Source organism: Pan paniscus, chromosome 6 (assembly GCF_029289425.2).
Source record: "Pan paniscus chromosome 6, NHGRI_mPanPan1-v2.0_pri, whole genome shotgun sequence".
NCBI lineage: Eukaryota > Metazoa > Chordata > Mammalia > Primates > Hominidae > Pan > Pan paniscus.
In genome coordinates this window covers 21,406,167-21,424,276 of record NC_073255.2, presented here as the reverse complement: position 1 = coordinate 21,424,276, position 18,110 = coordinate 21,406,167, and the positions used below count along the sequence as shown (strand labels likewise).

Here is an 18,110-nt window from a genome sequence, read left to right as displayed (position 1 = left end):
TGGGAACATTTAAAAGGGAATGCTCCTGTGAATGTATATTGAATCATAGAAGAATTTCAAAAAGAGCAGCACCACGTAGAAAATGAATGGGGGCAGGTGCACTATCATAGTTCACTGCAACCTCGACCTCCCTGGGCTCAGGTGATCCTCCTATCTCAGTCTCCCAAGTAGCTGGGACTAGAGGTATGGCTTGAGCCGGGGAGGTAGAGACTGCAATGAGCTGTGATCCTGCCATTGCCCTCTAGCATGGGTGACAGAGGGAGACCCTGTCTCAGAGAGAGAGAGAGAGACAGACAGACAGAGACAGGCTAAAAAGAAACTTTCTTTAAGTACAATTAATTGTGATCTTAATTACCTTTTACCTTTGCTCACTCCCACTTAGTTGTTTATTGTTATTATTGTTATTATTATTTTTGTTATTGTTTGTTATTATCATTGTTATTGTTTGCTGTTATTCATTTATTTATTTTTTTGAGACAAGATCTCACTGTGTTGCCCAGGCTCCAAGTCCTGGGCTTAAACAATCCTCCCACCTTGGTCTCCCAAACTGCTGGGATTATGTGAGCCATCATGCCCGGCCTGGTCATATTTTTGAGGTGTTGATTATTTCCAGTCCATGTTCCAGTCTGGATGCATAGTGATAATACAAGAATTGAAAACAAAAATTTTGAGATAGATGCATCTCACGAACCTGCCTCTCTTTTCTAGTGGTACAAGCCCCGCTGAGTGAAGTGCTACTAATCTCTGATGATTTAAAATACTGTAGAAAGCATTGCGGTATTTAACTCTGTGCACTGAAGATTTTTTCTAGTCCTAGAATAGAGATCAATCTAGATGTATGGTCTCGATCAATCACAAGAGGATCAATAAGCTTTTTTCCTTATTCTATTTCCCTTTTGTGAAAGGGCCTTGATTTTCATTTGCTGCGTATAGACAGCAATTTGTCTGATTTTTTTTTTTTTTTTTTTTTTTAGTATTCAGGGGGTACATGTGCTTGTTTGTTAAATGAGCATACTGCATTCTGGTGGGGAGTGGGCTTTTAGTGTACCTAATACCTACATAGCAAACATTGTATCCCACAGGTAATTTTTCATCCCTTGTCCCCCTCCCACTCTCCTCACTTCTGGAGTCCCCGAGTATCTATTATTTCCATCTTTATGACCATGTGTACCCACTGTTTCGCTCCCACTTATAAGTGAGAACGTGCAATATTTGCTTTTCTGCTTTGGAGTTAGTTCATTGAGTATAATGGCCTCCAGCTCCATCCATGTTACTACTGTAAAAGGCATAAAATCATTCTTATAGCTGCATCATTGGAGAATTTTAACTTTTTTATTGGTTGGTTTTCCTTTCTCTCTCTCTCTCTTACTCTCTCTTTTTCTTTCTTTTTGCATCTCAGATGACACAAACCAATGTTTGTTTTTTGAGACAGGGTCTCACTCTGTCACCCAAACTGCAGTGCAGTGGGAATGATCCTAGCTCACTACATCCTCAGACCTCCTGCCCCAGCCTCCCCAGCCTCCTGATGATATAGGAGTTAAGAAAAAAAAACTTAGGCAGATAGTGAGAGTAAGGAAGTCCTCAATAAGGTTTTCCTTTTAATGAAAAGCATCCCCAAATTATTTTATTTTCTAATAAAGAGCAGCCTGTAAAATCGAGCTGCAGACATAGACAAGCAAGCCAGAAGCTTGCAAGGGTGAATGCCATTAGCTGTGCCAATAGGAAAAGGCCACCTGGGCCTAGGAATGTTCAAAATGCTGGCTCCATCTCCCCTTTTCCTTTCCAACCACTTGTGCAGTAGGGAGCAGACAACATGGCACGGCCAAGTGGAAAGTCTATTTGCATAATAAGATTAGGGTGGGTTAGCCAGCTTCCCAAAGCACTATATAAATGTCACACCTGGTCCAACCAATCTGTGGGCCCTATGTAAATCAGACACCTCCTCCTCAAGCGTGTCTGTAAAATCCGGTGCACTCTGCCATGGGCTGGAAGTCCCATTCGGAAGCCCCTCTCTCGCAAGACAGAGAGCTGTTCTCCTTTTTCTTTCTTCTGCCTTTTAAACGCATGCTCCTAAATCCACTTCTTGTGTCTGCCTACTGGATTTCCTTGGTGAGACAACGAACCCCAGGTATTTACCCCAGACAAAGACATGGCTTCACTGAGCTGGGCTGGGTGTGAAGCCTGGGCCACCCACCCTGCCCGGATTTTATTTTTTTTAAGAATTGGGCTCACCCTCCCCATGCTGTTGCTCAGGCTGGTCTCCCGGCTTTTTTTTTTTTTTTTTTTTTTTTTTTTGCTACTGCTACATAGCTGTTCCATGTAGGAGAAATCTGCCCTAACAAGGATAATCCTTGGAAATTTCCCTTTCAAATCTAGCATTTACTTGTCAAATGATCATCTCATGTAAAAGGGAAAAGATTAAAAAATAAAGACAAATATAAAAATATATAAAAAAAGAAGAATGAATGGAAACATATTGTACAAGGAGAGCCATGCCTAAAAGAAAAATAAAAAGCAGCTATTCATCAAGATGCAATACTGATAGATGTCGGAGGCAGACAAATGCCTATGCAGATAAGGAAGGGTCCCTGGAGAATCTCTGCTCCACAAGTGTTTATGCCAGATGTTTTTGTGCAGATAAGGGAACCTGCACAGGGTCTTGCCTGGGCATGCCCACAAGGAAACCTGCGTGCATGACCCCTCTTTTTGTTCAAAGCTTTCCTTTCACTTAATAAATTCTGGCCTCCTCACCTTTCAACATGTCTACATGCCTAATTTTTCCTGGTTGTGAGACGAGAACCTGGATTTAGCTGAACTAAGGAGCAAAAACATCCTGCATCAACATTTCAAAATATAATTAAGAATTGGGGTTCTCTCCACCCCCACCCCCGACACCTTGGGGCTCACCCCGCCTGCCAATGGCAGGCCTGGCTTCCCGATCCCCCTCGCTTCCCATGCTCTCCCGCGGGGCCCCAGCCCCGGCCCCCTTTCTCCCTCCCTTCCTTTTAATTCCTCTTCCGGACGCTGCTATCATGTTGAAGCCTCAGCCGCCACAACAGCTGTCCAAGCCCCAGTAGCCGCCCCCTACGCAACAGGCCATGCTTCCTCTGCAGCTCCACCAGGGTCCTCCTCCTCCGCCTGCCTGGGGCCTTCGGCTGCGGGGAGCGGGCTCCGCTGGGGAGCCGAAAGCATCTTGACAACGCAGCCGCCACCGCAGCAGCAGCACCAGGAGAGGCCGGGGGCCGCTGCCATCGGCAGCGCCAGGGGACAGAGCACAGGAAAGGGACCTCCGCAGTCACCTGTGTTTGAAGGCGTCTACAACAATTCCAGAATGCTGCACTTCCTTACAGCTGTTGTGGGCTCCACTTGTGATGTAAAGGTGAAAAATGGCACCACCTATGAGGGTATCTTCAAGACGCTGAGCTCAAATTTTGAACTAGCAGAGGATATTGTACACCAGAAAGCATCTGAGCCAGCAGGTGGCCCTCGTCGGGAGGACACTGTAGACACCATGGTGTTTAAGCCAAGTGATGTCATGCTTGTTCACTTCCAAAATGCTGACTTCAACTACGCTACTAAAGACAAGTTCACCGATTCAGCCATCGCCATGAACTCGAAGGGAATGGGGAACACAAAGAGAAGGTGCTTCAGCGCTGGGAGCGGGGTGACAGCAACAGCGACAACTACGACCTCGAGTCCAACATGTCCAATGGATGGGACCCCAATGAAATGTTCAAGTTCAATGAGGAGAACTACGGTGTGAAGACCACCTATGACAGCAGTCTTTCTCCTTTTACGGTGCCCTTAGAAAAGGACAACTCGAAAGTTTCAGCTGAGAGCTGCGCGCGGCCCAGTTGGCTCCAGAGATTGAATCAAGCCCCCAGTACCACCTGCGGATCGCCGTGGAGAGCGACGATGGGCGCACTGAAGAGGAGAAGCACAGGGCGGTCCAGCGGCAGGGCTCGGGGCGGGAGAGCCCCAGCTTGGCATCCAGGAAGGGGAAGTATATCATCCCTCTGCCTCAACGAGTCCAGGAAGGTCCCCAGGGAGGAGTTTGACGCAGCAGCCCTCTGGGCAGTCAGCCTGGCCTTAGCAATTTGTCACCTCGTGGCCCTCACCATCTGGACAATAGCAATCCTGGCCCAGGTTCTGAGGCCCGTGGTATCAATGGAGGCCCTTCCCACATGTCCCCAAAGGCACAGAGGCCTCTGAGAGGTGCCAAGACTCTGTCTTTGCCCAATAATAGGCCTTCCGGAGAAACCTCTGTTCCTCCTCCTGCAGTGGGCCGGATGTATCCCCCGAGTTCTCCCAGGTCTGCTGCCCCTGCCCCAATCTCACCTTCCTGTCCTGAGCTTCCCATCGGCTTGGCAGTGCCAACCTTTTCAGCCTCCGTCCCTGTGACCTCATCAGTCTCAGATCCTGGAATGGGCTACATTTCCTCAGCTTCTCCAAAGATCTCCCTGGCCCCCACAGATGTAAAAGAACTCTCTACCGAGGAACCTGGGAGAACCCTGGAGCCCCAGTAGCTGGCTCAGATAGCTGAGAAAGTCCCTGGTCTTCAGAATGAACAGAAACTATTCCAACTGGAAGAACTGAGAAAGTGTGGGGCCCAGTTTAAGCTTCAGCCCGGTAGTTCCCCTGAGAACAGCCTGGATCCTTTTCTTCCCTGGACCTTAAAGGAAGAGGCCAAAGGAAAGGAGAAGGAGGATGATGGTCTGTTGACTTCAGAGCCCATGGGGTCCCCCGTCTCCTCCAAGACAGAGTCTGTATCGGATAAGGAGGACAAACCACCCCTGGCACCAGCAGGAGGCACTGAGGGGCCAGAGCCGCCCCACCACCTTGCCCAAGCCAAACCGGCAGCCTCCCCTTTGGCCTCATCAAAGGAGAGGACAAGGATGAGGGCCCTATTGCTGAACAAGAAATCAACGTTGAACCCCAATACCGGGGAGTTCAATCCCACAAAGCCTCTGCTGTCTGTGAATAAATCCACCAGTATCCCAACTTCTCCAGGGCCTCAGACTGATTCAACTCCCTCTATCCCAGTGCTGACGGCAGGCCGGAGTGGGCTATACAGCCCCCAGTACATCTCCTACACACCTCAGATCCAAATGGGACCAGCTGTGCAGGCACCTCAGATGTATCCGTATCCTGTATCCAATTCAGTGTCTGGGCAGCAGGGCAAGTACTGGGGAGCAAAAGGCTCCCTGCTTCCACAGCTCTGGGAACAACACCAGCCAGCCTCAGCCCCGCCACGGTGGCTGCTGGCTCACCTCTGGTGGCTGCCACGCCCTATTCTTCCTACATTCCCTACAACCCTCAGCAGCTCCCAGGCCCACCTGCCATGATGCAGCCCATGGCCCACTATCCCTCACAGCCGGTGTTTGCTCCCATGCTTCAAAGCAACCCACGCATGCTGATGTTGGGCAGCCATCCCCAGGTCATCGTGTCATCCTCCACCCCTCAGTACCCTTCTGTGGAGCAGCCCACCCCCCAAGCCCTTTATGTCACTGCTCACCAGGCTTACCCATACTATGCCACACAGCTTCATGCCCACCAGCCGCAGCCGGCTATCACGCCTACTGGGAACCAGCCTGCAGCCCCCAGTCCTGTCCAGCATCAGGCGGGGGTGGCTCCACACCTGGACAGTGGACAGCCACAGCAGAATCTGTACCACCCAGGGGCCCTGACAAGCATGCTGCCCTCTCTGCCACCAGGACCTTCTGCCCAGTCCCCTCAGAGCGGTTTCCCCCAGCCAGCCACTGTGTATGCCATCCACCACAAGCAGCTGCCCCACGGCTTCACCAACATGGCCCATGTTCCCCAGGCCCATGTCCAAACTGGAAACACAGCAGCCCCGCCCCCTCACCCTGGGGCTCCCCACTCGCCCCAGGTGATGCTGCTGCACCCACCCCAGAGTCATGGGCCGCCCCCCGACAAAGTGCAGTGCCCCAGAGTGGGGTGCCTGCATTCTCAGCTTCCACACCCTTACCCTACCCCTACATTGGACACCCCCAAGCTCTCAGTGACCCCGACTGTCTCCTGACTTACTGGTGGAGTTCAATCTTATCCCTCCCAGCAGCTCCCCTTCCACCCCGCCGGGGAACTGAAGATTTTCCTGGCCGCGATCTGAGACCTCCATGAGTGGAGGGAAGAATGATCTATGTCTCTTCCCCCAGCAGCTCAGACTACTCCCAGCTCCCCATCCCCCCTTTCCCCAGGGGAGCTGGGGAATTCCTGCCAAGCACCTTGAATAGGAGGGGCCTACAGAGGGCAGTGCCAGGGTCCAGCGGGGTTGAGGGGGTTCCTGCTCTGCCCCTGCCTGTCCCCACCCAGTACTGCCCTCCCATCCTCTCATCTATTTCCCTGCTGGACACAGAAGATCTTTTATTTTCTATTATTTATAACCTGAGACTTAGGCCCCCTGTTCTTTATTTCCCATTAACTTGAGTGACCTGTGTGAGAGACAGACAGATGCCCCATGAGGATGGCTGGACAATAACTTTTACTTTTTATTACATAAAAATATTAAAAATAAATAAATAAATAAAATTTTAAATAATTGTGAAAGTCAGCAAACTCTTATGGCCTAGTTCATCCCAATAGCTTATAACCTATTCCCATAATACACTTTTTCATATGTACAATTGTCTTTTTAGTTTTTTGTCCATGATTTTAAATTGTGAGCATTACTTTTTGTAATTTGCTAACTTATACCTCCATTTCCAATACAGGAATTATGTCAAGACTTAGAGTTATAATTTGTTTTATACAGTTTTCACAAATCTGACCTCACAAAAGTACATTTTTGCAACACTGATTTTGTGTGTAAGCTTTGTGTGTGTGTGCATGAAAACACTGAAACTTCCTCAATAAATGAAGAGATGTCCTTTTTGGATGTCTGCATTTGTGATATACATTTTGCTTTTTGACCTATTTCTTTATGAATATGGTTTGTCTGCTCATAACTGTTATTTATACCTGTGCAACTGTCGTTAGTATACCTGAGTGCTTATGCTTGCAAAAATGTATATGTCATTATTGCGTATTTTATTGTATAAAGTGGCCTATAAAATGTTCTGTAGATATAATGTTTCTCAAACAAATCCATTTTTAAAAATGTAAACAAATGTCTTTTAATTTTTTTTAAATTATTTTTTCCAGAATTACACTTTTGGGACTATGTCTTTTGTCTTTTGGATTATCGCCCAAGCCCGAGCAAGGGAATGCCTCAATTCTATCACCTAATCTTGGAAGCCACACACAACTACTTTTGTCATGATACCAGCCACTTACCTACATGAATGGTCAAATGTTTGCTTTTTCTTTATTCTAGCTGCAACCTTTTTCCAGGGAACATATCTGAATTTTTAGACTCTGGCCGTGCACAGAATGATAAGTGCCCACAGGTGAATGGAGGCTGTAGATTCTCAATGTCAATTCACTATTCCTTCTAGGCCTTCATCTCCTGCCTATTTTGATTCCAGTCCACTTCTACAGTGTGTCTGTGTTTCCCAAGCACCATCAGCTAGAGGGAGATGTCACTCTGCCCTTTGTAAGCCTTTTATCTAGCTCCTTAGGGAAAACCAGTAATGAATTTGAGTTACCTTCAATGTCCACTTTTGTCACTCAGTACTAGGCAACTGCTAAAAGCATTTGGATTTTTTTTTTTCCCTGAGGAGCAAGTTTCTGGCTACACCAAACCTAGACCGTTAGCCAGAACTGGCAAATATCTCCAGAGATGAGAGTCAAAAATAGTACACCAGATAAGTTAATTGTGTTATAGTCTTACAATGAAATATTATATAGCAGTAAGAATGATAGAATCATTGCTTCTAGCAACAACATGGATGTATCTTACAACGTCAAGTGAAAAAAGCCAGACACAAAATATTCATCTTCTATGATTCCATTTATATGCCTTTTGAAATCAGACATGGTAATTTATTGTCTAGAAATCAGGACAATGATTACTTTGGAAGGGTGAGTAGTGACTGGTATAGGAAGGAGGGAGTTTCAGAGTCCTGATAATGTTCTATTTCTTGATATAGCATGCCAGTTACATAAACATGTTCAATTTTTGAAAATTCATTGAGCTGAACACTTATGAATTTTATACAATTCTGTACACAATTTTACTTAAACAACTTTACATTTAAAAACCTAAAATGTAGGAATTATTTTTCATTATTGGTGTTTCTGTTTACATTTAAATGTCTCAAATAATATCATCGTAAGTATGTAATATGCTAAGTCACAGGGAAGTTTAATATACAACTGAAAACCACTAAGATATCTAGAAATACCAGGGCTTATCTCAGTGTAACTGTGAGCATTTGAGCTGGTTCTGTGCCTTCCTCTTCAAGGTACCTTTCCTCTCGTGTTGGAACTGTGTCCCAGTTCATAGAGGTCAAAGTCATCACTGATCTCTTCATGGACCTCACAAAAACAGCATCTTCTGGGTCATCAAGAACAGTTCTGCAAAAAAAAGCAATTATGTCAGAAAAAAAGCAATCAAAAATGAAAATTTGACCAAAATGAAATTTTTATTCAAATGAATCAATGCCATGTTTTTCTGTGTTATTTGTAGTATAGTACCACTAACAAATAATTTGCGGGCTCCACTGACAAATGACTTTCAGGCTAAGTGACACTATTTTTATTGTATATATTGTTTATTTTATAAATAAAGTATCTGAACATATTTGGGGATCAACTATTACAGTTTAGATCTCACATACTCATGCAGTCATGTTTTAAAACCAGTTAAATGAGATGGTTAAAATATTTATAGATATATGCATATTATTATTGTAAGTTCATTGTATTGCTAAGTTTTTTTCTACATTATGCCATATTTTATAAATGTACATGGAGATAATATTCAATACTGTATCCAAAGAAAAACATCTTAAGTGAAAAAATAAAAAAAGTGATGACTCTAAATTCATCAGTATTCATGAATTTGAAAAGTCTTCCATAGTATTAGTGAGGTGCTTGCTTTTGGAAATGTAAATTCCAATGAATATAAAATGTTAATCTACATGATAACTGCTATGACTGAACATATTTAGAGAATAGCTAAACATGGAATATAAAGCCCTACTTTCAGAATAGCTAATAGTTAAGGTTTATTTTTTATTTTTTTATTTTTTGAAACAGAGTCTCACTCTGTCACCCAGGCTGGAGTGCAGTGGCATGATTTAGGCTCACTGCAACTTCTGCCTCCTGGGTTCAAGTGATTTTCCTGCCTCAGTCTCCTGAGTAGCTGGGATTATAGGCGCCTGCCACCATGCCAGGCCAATATTTTGTATTTTTAGTAGAGGCAGGTTTTCACCATGTTTGCCAGGCTGGTCTCGAACTCCTGACCTGAGGTGATCCACCCACCGTGGCCTCCCAAAGTACAGGGATTACAGGCATGAGCCACTGCACCTGGCGAGGTTTTTTTTTTAAGCATCAAACTATCTTTCTGCTTATTTAGGACTTTGATAGTAATATTAAAAGCCCAAATATGTCAAATATGAATACAGAGCTTGAACTCATTTATCACAGAAAGACCTAGCAATTTTTCTCATCTATTGAAGAGTGAGTCATTTTTTAATTCATTAAAATCTATTTTAGGAAATGGAGATGAATTAAAGGGACAACACAATTATGAAATAATCTGATAATAAATGTATAGATAAAATTACTTACTTGTCTACATTATTTGCAAATGCAAAATCTAAAAAAAAAATACATTTTAAAGTTAGTATTTTAAAATATTTATCCAGCATTTAAAAACAATGGAACAATGCTATAAAGGAAAAATATAAAGCAGGGCTTTCTGTTTTCAAGTTATTCTTTACGCAAATAGTTCAATCTGTCAAAAAAGCCTTTTTATCTAACTCCAAAGCAAAACTTTCTCTTAGATATAGTGGGTTTTGCCTTAGGTTTTGGGGCAAATTTTTTTAATACAATACAAATCTCAAAACCCTGAGAACAGAAAGCTTAGTCAATTTATAATGTACCAATGGAATCCAAGTGGGAATTTTTATAATTAAGATATTGAGGCTGATATGCAGAAACCTATCCCTTTTCTTCCGAAAGGCACATGCATCTATAAATGGACTAACAGTCCAAATGAGGGGAAATATTTAGGAACATTTCAACCATTTGGATTCTTAGCATTAACTTTAAAGAAACGGAATAAACAAATACTAGTTCACAAGAATCTAGGTCTTCCTAGCTTTGAAGCTCCAAGACTAGTCCTCAAAACCTGGATTTCTTACGGTGTCTTCCAGAGACTGTCACTGCTTTGTTGATTTCCCTCCAGAAAGCCTAGGGCCCGTACAGAGATGGATTTTACTAGCACCTGTTGTGCCAGAGAAGCCCACAGTATCACCTCTTGCCATTCCACAAGCAGCAGCGACCACCAAGCCTCTCTGCCTTTGAATTCATCGCATTATTCCCTTCACAAGTGGCTAACGAAAGTCTCTCATGCGTTTCTGATCACCCTAGGCTCTTTCTTTTTTTACATTTTTCTCCCAGCTTTAGTGGTATAATTGACAAATAAAAACTGTATATATTTAAGGTGTACGACTTGATGTTTTAATATACGTATTCATTGTGAAATAATCATCACACTCAATCTAATTAACATATTCATCAGCCAGACAGTTGCCATTTTTTGTGTGTACGTGGTGAGAACACTTAAGATCTACTCTCTTAGTAAACTTCAAGTATACAATACGGCTAACTATAGTCACATCATATAAGATCTTTAGAATTTATTCATTTGTGTAATATAATTTAAACTTTGTACCTTTTGACTAACATCTCCCCATTTCCCCTTCCCCACAGCACCTGGCAATCACCATTCTACTCTCTGCTTCTATGAGTTTGACTATTTTAGATTCCATATATAAGTGGGATCATGCAGTATTTGTTCTTCTGTGTCTGTCTTATTTCATTTAGTATAACGCTCTCCAGTGTCATCCATATTGTCCAAAAATGACAGGATTTCTCTGTTCTCTTCTTCATTTTTAATTACAAAAAGCGCATACTTTACTTACAATGAATATAAACAATAAAGAAAATAGTGAGTAAAAAGGGAAATTTCCACTTCCTCTTATTACTATTAAGTATCACTATTAAAAGTTTTGTATGTATGTTTCCAGCCTATATGTCACACGTGTACTCACACACATACATGTATATATACATAGAGATTTGTTTGTTGACAAAATTCTAATTTTGTTATTACTCATAGTATACTATTTTTTCAATGTGTGTGGTTTTGTTTTTTGTTTTCGTTTTGTTTTTGTTTGAGATGGAGTCTCACTCTGTTGCCCAGGCTGGAGTGCAGTGGCACGATCTCGGCTCACTGCAACCTCTGCCTCACTGCAACCTCTGCCTCCTGGGTTCAAGCGATTCTCCTGCCTTAGCCTCCTGAGTAGCTGGGATTACAGGCGCCTGCTACCATGCCCGGCTAATTTTTGTATTTTTAATAGAGACGGGGTTTCACCATGTTGCCAGGCTGGTCTCAAACTTCTGACATCAGGTGATCTGCCCACCTTGCCAAGGTGTTTTTAATACCTCCAAATATATTATGGATTAATTCTATAATGGAATAGTTTGTATTATACAAATGTGCCATAGTCTATTTAACATTCTCTTATGAATGACCATTTAAATTGTTTCTACTACTTTTGCTATTATAAAAAATGTTGCAACATGCAGCCTTATACCTATATATTTTTTCTTTGTCCATATGTGCAAGCACTTCTGTAGGGGAGAGATCAAATTTAGTTGCTGTGTCAAATGGTTTGCACATTTTATATGTTGGTGGATACTGCCATATGGTCATCCAAGAGAGTTGAACGAGTTTACATTCCCATCAATAACATGAACTGTGCTCGTTCCCCCCCTCATCTTTAACAACCCTTTAAAACTTCTGCCTACTTGTTGGATGAAAATGGTATCTCATTGTTTTGATTTCCATTTATTTGATCGTTAGTGAAGCTGATCATTATTTACATTTCTTTCTTTGTATATATGTCTTGTCCATGTCGTTTATTTTGTTTTCTACTGGGATTTTTAAATTGACTTGGAGATGTCCTTTAGAAATTATGGGTGTTAACTTTTGCCTATTATATATGTTATAAAGACTTCCTCCAATTTTGCATTTTAATTTTCTTCCTATATGATGCTTTTTATTTTTAATTATTATGATACATACTAGTTGTACATATTTATGGGATACATATAATTGTTTTTCATTTTTATGTAGTTAAATCTGTCAACATTTCTCTTTGATGCCCTCTGGGTTTTGTGTGAGGCTTTGATTGGCCTTCACTTTGGGATTATGAAAGTATTTTCTTCCAGTACTTTCTGATTTCATTTACATTTAGATATTCAATCTCTCTGGAATCTATTTTTGTATATGGTATCTCCCTTAGAAAGTAATTCTAGTTTATTTCTTTGGCCCAGGGCTACTTTATGGCACAATTCTTGGGGGGCCTCAGTAAATGTTTTCTGTGCAAAGAGTGTCCACTGGAGTTATGCAACATGGAAGCTCTGTTGACTGCTGATTTTTGCCTTCACAAATTCTTGTACACAACTCCCTCAGTTGCTCAGCCCTATGCCAAACAATCTCTAGATCTCACATTGACCTCTAATACCTACCTGAACCTTCATGCATAGGTAGCAGTTGGCATTTACTCTTCTGGGTGTGCCTGATATGTCATAGCTACCCAAAGTCAGAAATGTCTTCAAGACTTGATTTCCTGAGCCGTTGATCTCCCAGCTCATACCTTTCAATTATCTGTTTTCTCTGGATTGTGTGCTGCCTTGTCTGTACTGGTGCACTCTTTGCTGAATTGCTGTTTGTTAAATAGTCTGCCTGGTCTTCCTTTTTGGCCTTACCCTTCTGTCTTCCCGAGTAGTACATGCCTCACCTGCCAGGCCCAGGCTCTGCAACACTATACCCCAGCTTGGGCTCAGCACCTGGAGCTCTGTCTTGAGCAAACATGGTGGAAATCCGGCAGCTTCACTTTTGGACCACTAATGGACATTTTAAAAGCTTGTTGGTATTTTATTTTAAATACCCCTTAATGTCTTTCTACATTTAGATATAGGTAATTGGTGAAAAATCTGCAAATCAGGTTCTTAAAGCCGGGTAGAAGCCCAAAGTGTTTTGGTTCTGAGAATACTGGCTATCATGCAATAAAACCCAGAGACAGTAATGAAAATTGGTACAACCCTTTTAACCATACTTATTTGATAAGGACTGATAGATGGGACTTGAAGAAAACTTAAAATTGATCTTGCTTCTCAAGATATTAGAAATATAATTGGTTTCTTAACTTCAGATTAAGGATAATAAAATCAAAATGTGGCTTTACAATTGCCTCATAAACATTTTTAAGTGTAGTTTCTTTCCAATAAAATAATTCATATTTCTCTTAGAATTACTCTTATAATTTTTTAGAATGTCACCATAAGGTAAGATTTATAAAAAACAAATATAGAAGCTGCAAAACTATATGGATAAATTTTTAAAATTTACATAGCGTGTTTTATTAGTTTTATTACAAATGTTTGCTTAATTAAGATATGCTAAAATAAACCATACTCTGAGCTAAAAATACTTTTAGTTGCTATGATATAGTGGCCTTTTGTGGAAAATGAGTAGATTTATAATAATTGTCGTATCGATTATTAGAGGCTTTAGTCAACATATCTGTTAATTAAGAAGAAAAAGTTTCAAATGCAATAAAATATTCTCCCTATCTTTTCTGCTCCTGATTTTTTTTTTTTTAAGAAGGCAAGGTAAACAAATAGCTTAAGTATTTTATTTGTTTGCAACTAAGCTTGTTAACACTATATAATGAAAATGTACAAAGAATAATGTTGCAGTTTTTGGTTAGATTTAAGTCAAAGACATTCATTAATAAGGAATCTTCGAATGTGAATATTCCAGAAATTTCTCTAAGCCATCTGATCAGAACAACTGTCTCTGAATATTACCTTACTTTGGAAGGTATTAGCATACATTTGAATTAAACTCAGAATTTTTCAAAATAAGCCCTAATTAAAAAAACTATTCTATATTCAAAGTAAAACAATATTAATAGAACTTTCCTTTCCAGAAACAATGAAGGAAACAAGGCATTTTGTAAAATGTGGTCCTGAACAAGTCACAGTAAAAAATAAATGTATACTTAACTTCCACCTCCTCAAAACAGAGGCTACTTTCTGTTCCTCAGCCTTGGAAACAAGGTGAAGAACAGCCTATATGCGACTTCGGGCAGGGGGTTGCCAAAACAAAGCTGAAGCAGTTGACCATGGACACCTCAAAAGAATTTGGGAGAACCCGACCAAAGGATCCAAATTCTATGTTGTGTTTTTTTGAGACGAAGTCTCGTTTTGTCGCCCAGGCTGGAGTGCAGTGGCGTGATCTGTGCTCACTGCAACCGCCACCTCCAGGGTTCAAGCGATTCTCCTGCCTCAGCCTCCCAAGCAGCTGGGATTACAGGCGCCTGCCACCACGCCCGGCTAATTTTGTTGTATTTTTAGTAGAGATGGGGTTTCACCATATTGGCCAGGGTGGTCTCGAACTCCTGACCTCAAGTGATCCGCATGCCTCGGACTCCCAAAGTGCTGGGATTACAGGCGTGAGCCACTGCGCCCAGCCCAAATTATATTTTTTAATAACTAATACAAAGGTGAAGTGGCTCCTCCCAAGTAGCAGTGCTGCCGGGGCCTGGCCCAGGCCTAGCCCTGGGATCACCTCTCATGCTCCCAAGCCAACCCTGATGCTCCTGCTCCAGGGTAGACCTTTTCCCTTTAGAGGTTCAGTGTCCAGGGAGCTCTATGATAATTGTGTGAATGAGGTGAGCGCTGACTCCATGTGAGTATTTTAAGGCTTGGAGTCAAGTATTTTCCTAACACGCCCAGGCAGAGTCCATGTGTCAATGGCCCGTCTCCAGTTTGTTCTAATTTCTCACCACGTGTCTGTAGATGTAGGACCATAGACCTTCGCTTTATCATCATAATGACATCTAATGTCCATCCTAACTTACGATTCATATTCTGAGCCTGGAAACAGTCCCTGTATTTAACAATACCTACACATAAAAACAATCCACTGTTACAACTTGTATGGTCACAAAACATTAATGATATTCTTTAGACCAAGCAAATGTTTTTTTACCATAATTGTCGTGCACCAAATTCACAGCCAGAATCCCCAAGATCAAAAAAAAATTTTTGCACAATACAAATAATAACTTAAAATACACATACACACATATACACACACTCTCACACGCACTTCTTACAGAACTGTGCTTGGGGAAACTCCATTTGTTGAATGCCACTGAAGGCATATTTTGCTAAACTGCTGCTCCAGGTATTTTTGTTTGGAAAATCTATCACAGTAGGGCACAGCTGTTTATTGGACGAGCAGAAAAGAAAGATATGCTTGTGGCAACCAGAAAGTTTTACGGTCTTTCAAGTTGTATAAAATGGACCTGCAGAAACGTTTAAGTGTTCTCAGGATGCAATGTTGGAGCTGAAATGTGACATCAAACCAGTTGCAAAAAGTGTACAGCAGCCATCTCTTGAGGTCAAACCTGGTACCCAGATATGTGACAAAGCTTCAGGACACATAGCTTGTTGGCCTTGTCCCATACCGTCGCATAATCTGATCATGTGTGAATTTCACAAAAGATTCATATTGTTCTGCTAGTTTGGTATTGAGGATTTGCTCATACTCCTCCCGAATTTTATCTTCATAGTCTTTTAAGAGGCGCTCACATATTATGCCAACTTGTTGGAGGGTAAAGGTGGGCTGGTCCTTCTTCATCCATGAGGAACCTGGAGAGCTAGGTGCTGTGAGTGCTGAGGAGTGAGGTTGACTTTCCGAAGCACAAGCTTCACTCTGATTAAGAACAACTTCCAAATGTCTCCACCTCTGATAACGACTATATTCTTGTTTTATGTTCTGAAAAATTTGCTCCGGAGTTGGAAGGCGCCGCTCGCTGCCGGGCGGGGCGGGCTGCTGCAGACTCTGCGGTGGGGTCTGCGTCTGAAACGGCGGCGGCGGCTCGGCGTCCGGGGGCCTGAGGCCCGGAGTGGGGCCGGGCAGAGGGGCGCAGCGCCGCCGCTTCGGGAGCCGGGGCTCAGCAGCGCCGCCTCGAACTCCATGGGCCGCTTCAGCGTCGCCCCGCACGCCATGGGCCGCTTCAGCGTCGCCCCGCACGCCATGCCGCTGAGGGGCCAGGGACCGGGAGCGGACGCCGCGGTAAGTGCGGCCCAAGAGGCTCCTCAGCCGGGCTCGCCAGCCAAGCCGGCTCCAATGGCCATTCTGCTCCTGATTTTGTCTTTGGAGGTTCAATATGAAAAGGAGTAAAGAGAATTTAAAAAGGATTATAGTTCTTTCAGCAATCTGGTTAAACAAAAGAAATGTAGATCCCTAAAGGTAGGGATCACACCAATAATAATTATAGCACTGAAAAATAGATTGTGGGGGCTGACCTTGCATTGTTGGTTATTGTGTGCATTCGCTGTTTTTAAGAGGGGAGATTTTCTATCTAAAGACTCCTTTCCTACCACAGCATGGTCTACTCCAATAACATTCCATTTGGGCCATCACCTCTCACATGAAGTAAAAGGAAGGACTTTTACATAAACCAAGGAAGTGGCTGATTAACACAATAGTTCAACTTATTATACACCTGGTATGTGTCAGATCAAGTATCTCAATGTTTTACATATCAAGCATAACAGTCAAAGCAAGATATTATACTCATTTTAAAAATCAGAAATCTAAAGCAAACTTCCAAAATAAAACTTATAATTATTAGCAGATCTGGTATTCAAACCCAAGGGAGTCTAATCCCACACTGGTACTGCCACCTCTCTATTGGTTGATCTCTGACTTGAGTGTACATCAGAATCATCTGAAGGGCTTTATAAAACACAGCTTCTCAGGTCCCACCCTTGTTTCTAGTTTAGTAAATCTGGTTTGGGGCAAGAATTGGTAACAAGTTTCTAAGTGATATTGATACTGCTGGATTGGGGACCATATCCTTGTTAATGAAAAGAGTCAAACTCTGTAAAATATTTGAAGGGATTTATTCTGAGCCAAATATGAGTGACCAATGGCCTATCACACAGCCCTCAGGAGATCCTGAGAACATGTGCCCAAGGTGGTTGGGTCACAGCCTGCTCCCTCCCTCCCTCCTTTTCTTTCTTTTTCTGAGACAGAGTCTCAGTGATGCGATCTCAGCTCACTGTAACCTCCAACTCCCGGGTCCAACCGATTGTCCTGCCTCAGCCTCCCAAGTAGCTGGGATTACAGGTGCCTGCCATCATGCCTGGCTAAGTTTGTGTTTTTAGTAGAGACGGGGTTTAACCATATTGGCCAGGCTGGTCTGAAACTCCTGACCTCAAATGATCCGCCTGCCTTGGCCTCCCAAAGTGCTGGGATTACAAGCGTGAGCCACCATGCCTGGTGAGTTAGACAAGCATAAAATATATATATATATATTTTATTATACTCTAAGTTTTAGGATATATGTGCAGAACGTGCAGGTTTGTTACATAGGTACACATGTGCCATGATGGTTTGCTGCACCCATCAACCCGTCAGTTACTTTAGGTATTTCTCCTAATGCTGTCCCTCCCCCAGCCCTCCAGCCCCCGACAGGCCCCAGTGTGTGATGTTCCTCTTCCTGTGTCCATGTGTTCTCACTGTTCAACTCCCACTTATGAGTGAGAACATGCAGTGTTTGGTTTTCTGTTCCTGTGTTAGTTTACTCAGAATGATGGTTTCCAGCTTCATCCACGTCCCTGCAAAGGACATGAACTCATCCTTTTTTATGGCTGCATAGTATTCCATGGTGTATATGTGCCACATTTTCTTTATCCAGTCTATCATTGATGGGCATTTGGGTTGGTTCCAAGTCTCTGCTATTGTAAATAGTGCTCCAATAAACATACGTGTGCATGTGTCTTTGTAGTAGAATGATTTATAATCCTTTGGGCATATACCCAGTAATGGGATTGCTGGGTCAAATTGTATTTCTGGTTCTAGATCCTTGAGGAATCGCCACATTGTCTTCCAT

The 18,110-nt window shown here is 42.6% G+C and overlaps 2 protein-coding genes and 2 pseudogenes across 2 annotated transcripts in view; 2 read left to right on the top strand and 2 right to left on the bottom strand.

Annotated features, from left to right (window-relative positions):
- Positions 1-3,032: 3,032 nt before the first annotated feature.
- On the top strand, positions 3,033-6,362 carry LOC100981697 (ataxin-2-like protein; annotated as a pseudogene).
- A 312-nt stretch (positions 6,363-6,674) lies between these two features.
- LRRC72 (leucine rich repeat containing 72) overlaps positions 6,675-18,110 on the bottom strand; it is a 62,350-nt gene continuing 50,914 nt past the window's right edge. The window contains exons 8-9 of the mRNA XM_003825012.4: positions 9,694-9,721; positions 6,675-8,475 (exon numbers count right to left, since the gene is read on the bottom strand). Coding sequence (XP_003825060.1) covers positions 8,310-8,475; positions 9,694-9,721 — 194 coding nt within the window. The 3' untranslated portion in view covers positions 6,675-8,309. The remainder of the gene's footprint in view (positions 8,476-9,693; positions 9,722-18,110) is intronic.
- LOC134730767 (akirin-1-like) lies at positions 15,497-16,248 on the bottom strand (annotated as a pseudogene).
- The window catches only part of SOSTDC1 (sclerostin domain containing 1), a 112,877-nt gene continuing 110,978 nt past the window's right edge, over positions 16,212-18,110 (top strand). Inside the window, exon 1 of the mRNA XM_055115725.2 lies at positions 16,212-16,285. The gene's annotated coding sequence lies outside the window, so the exon portion shown is untranslated. The remainder of the gene's footprint in view (positions 16,286-18,110) is intronic.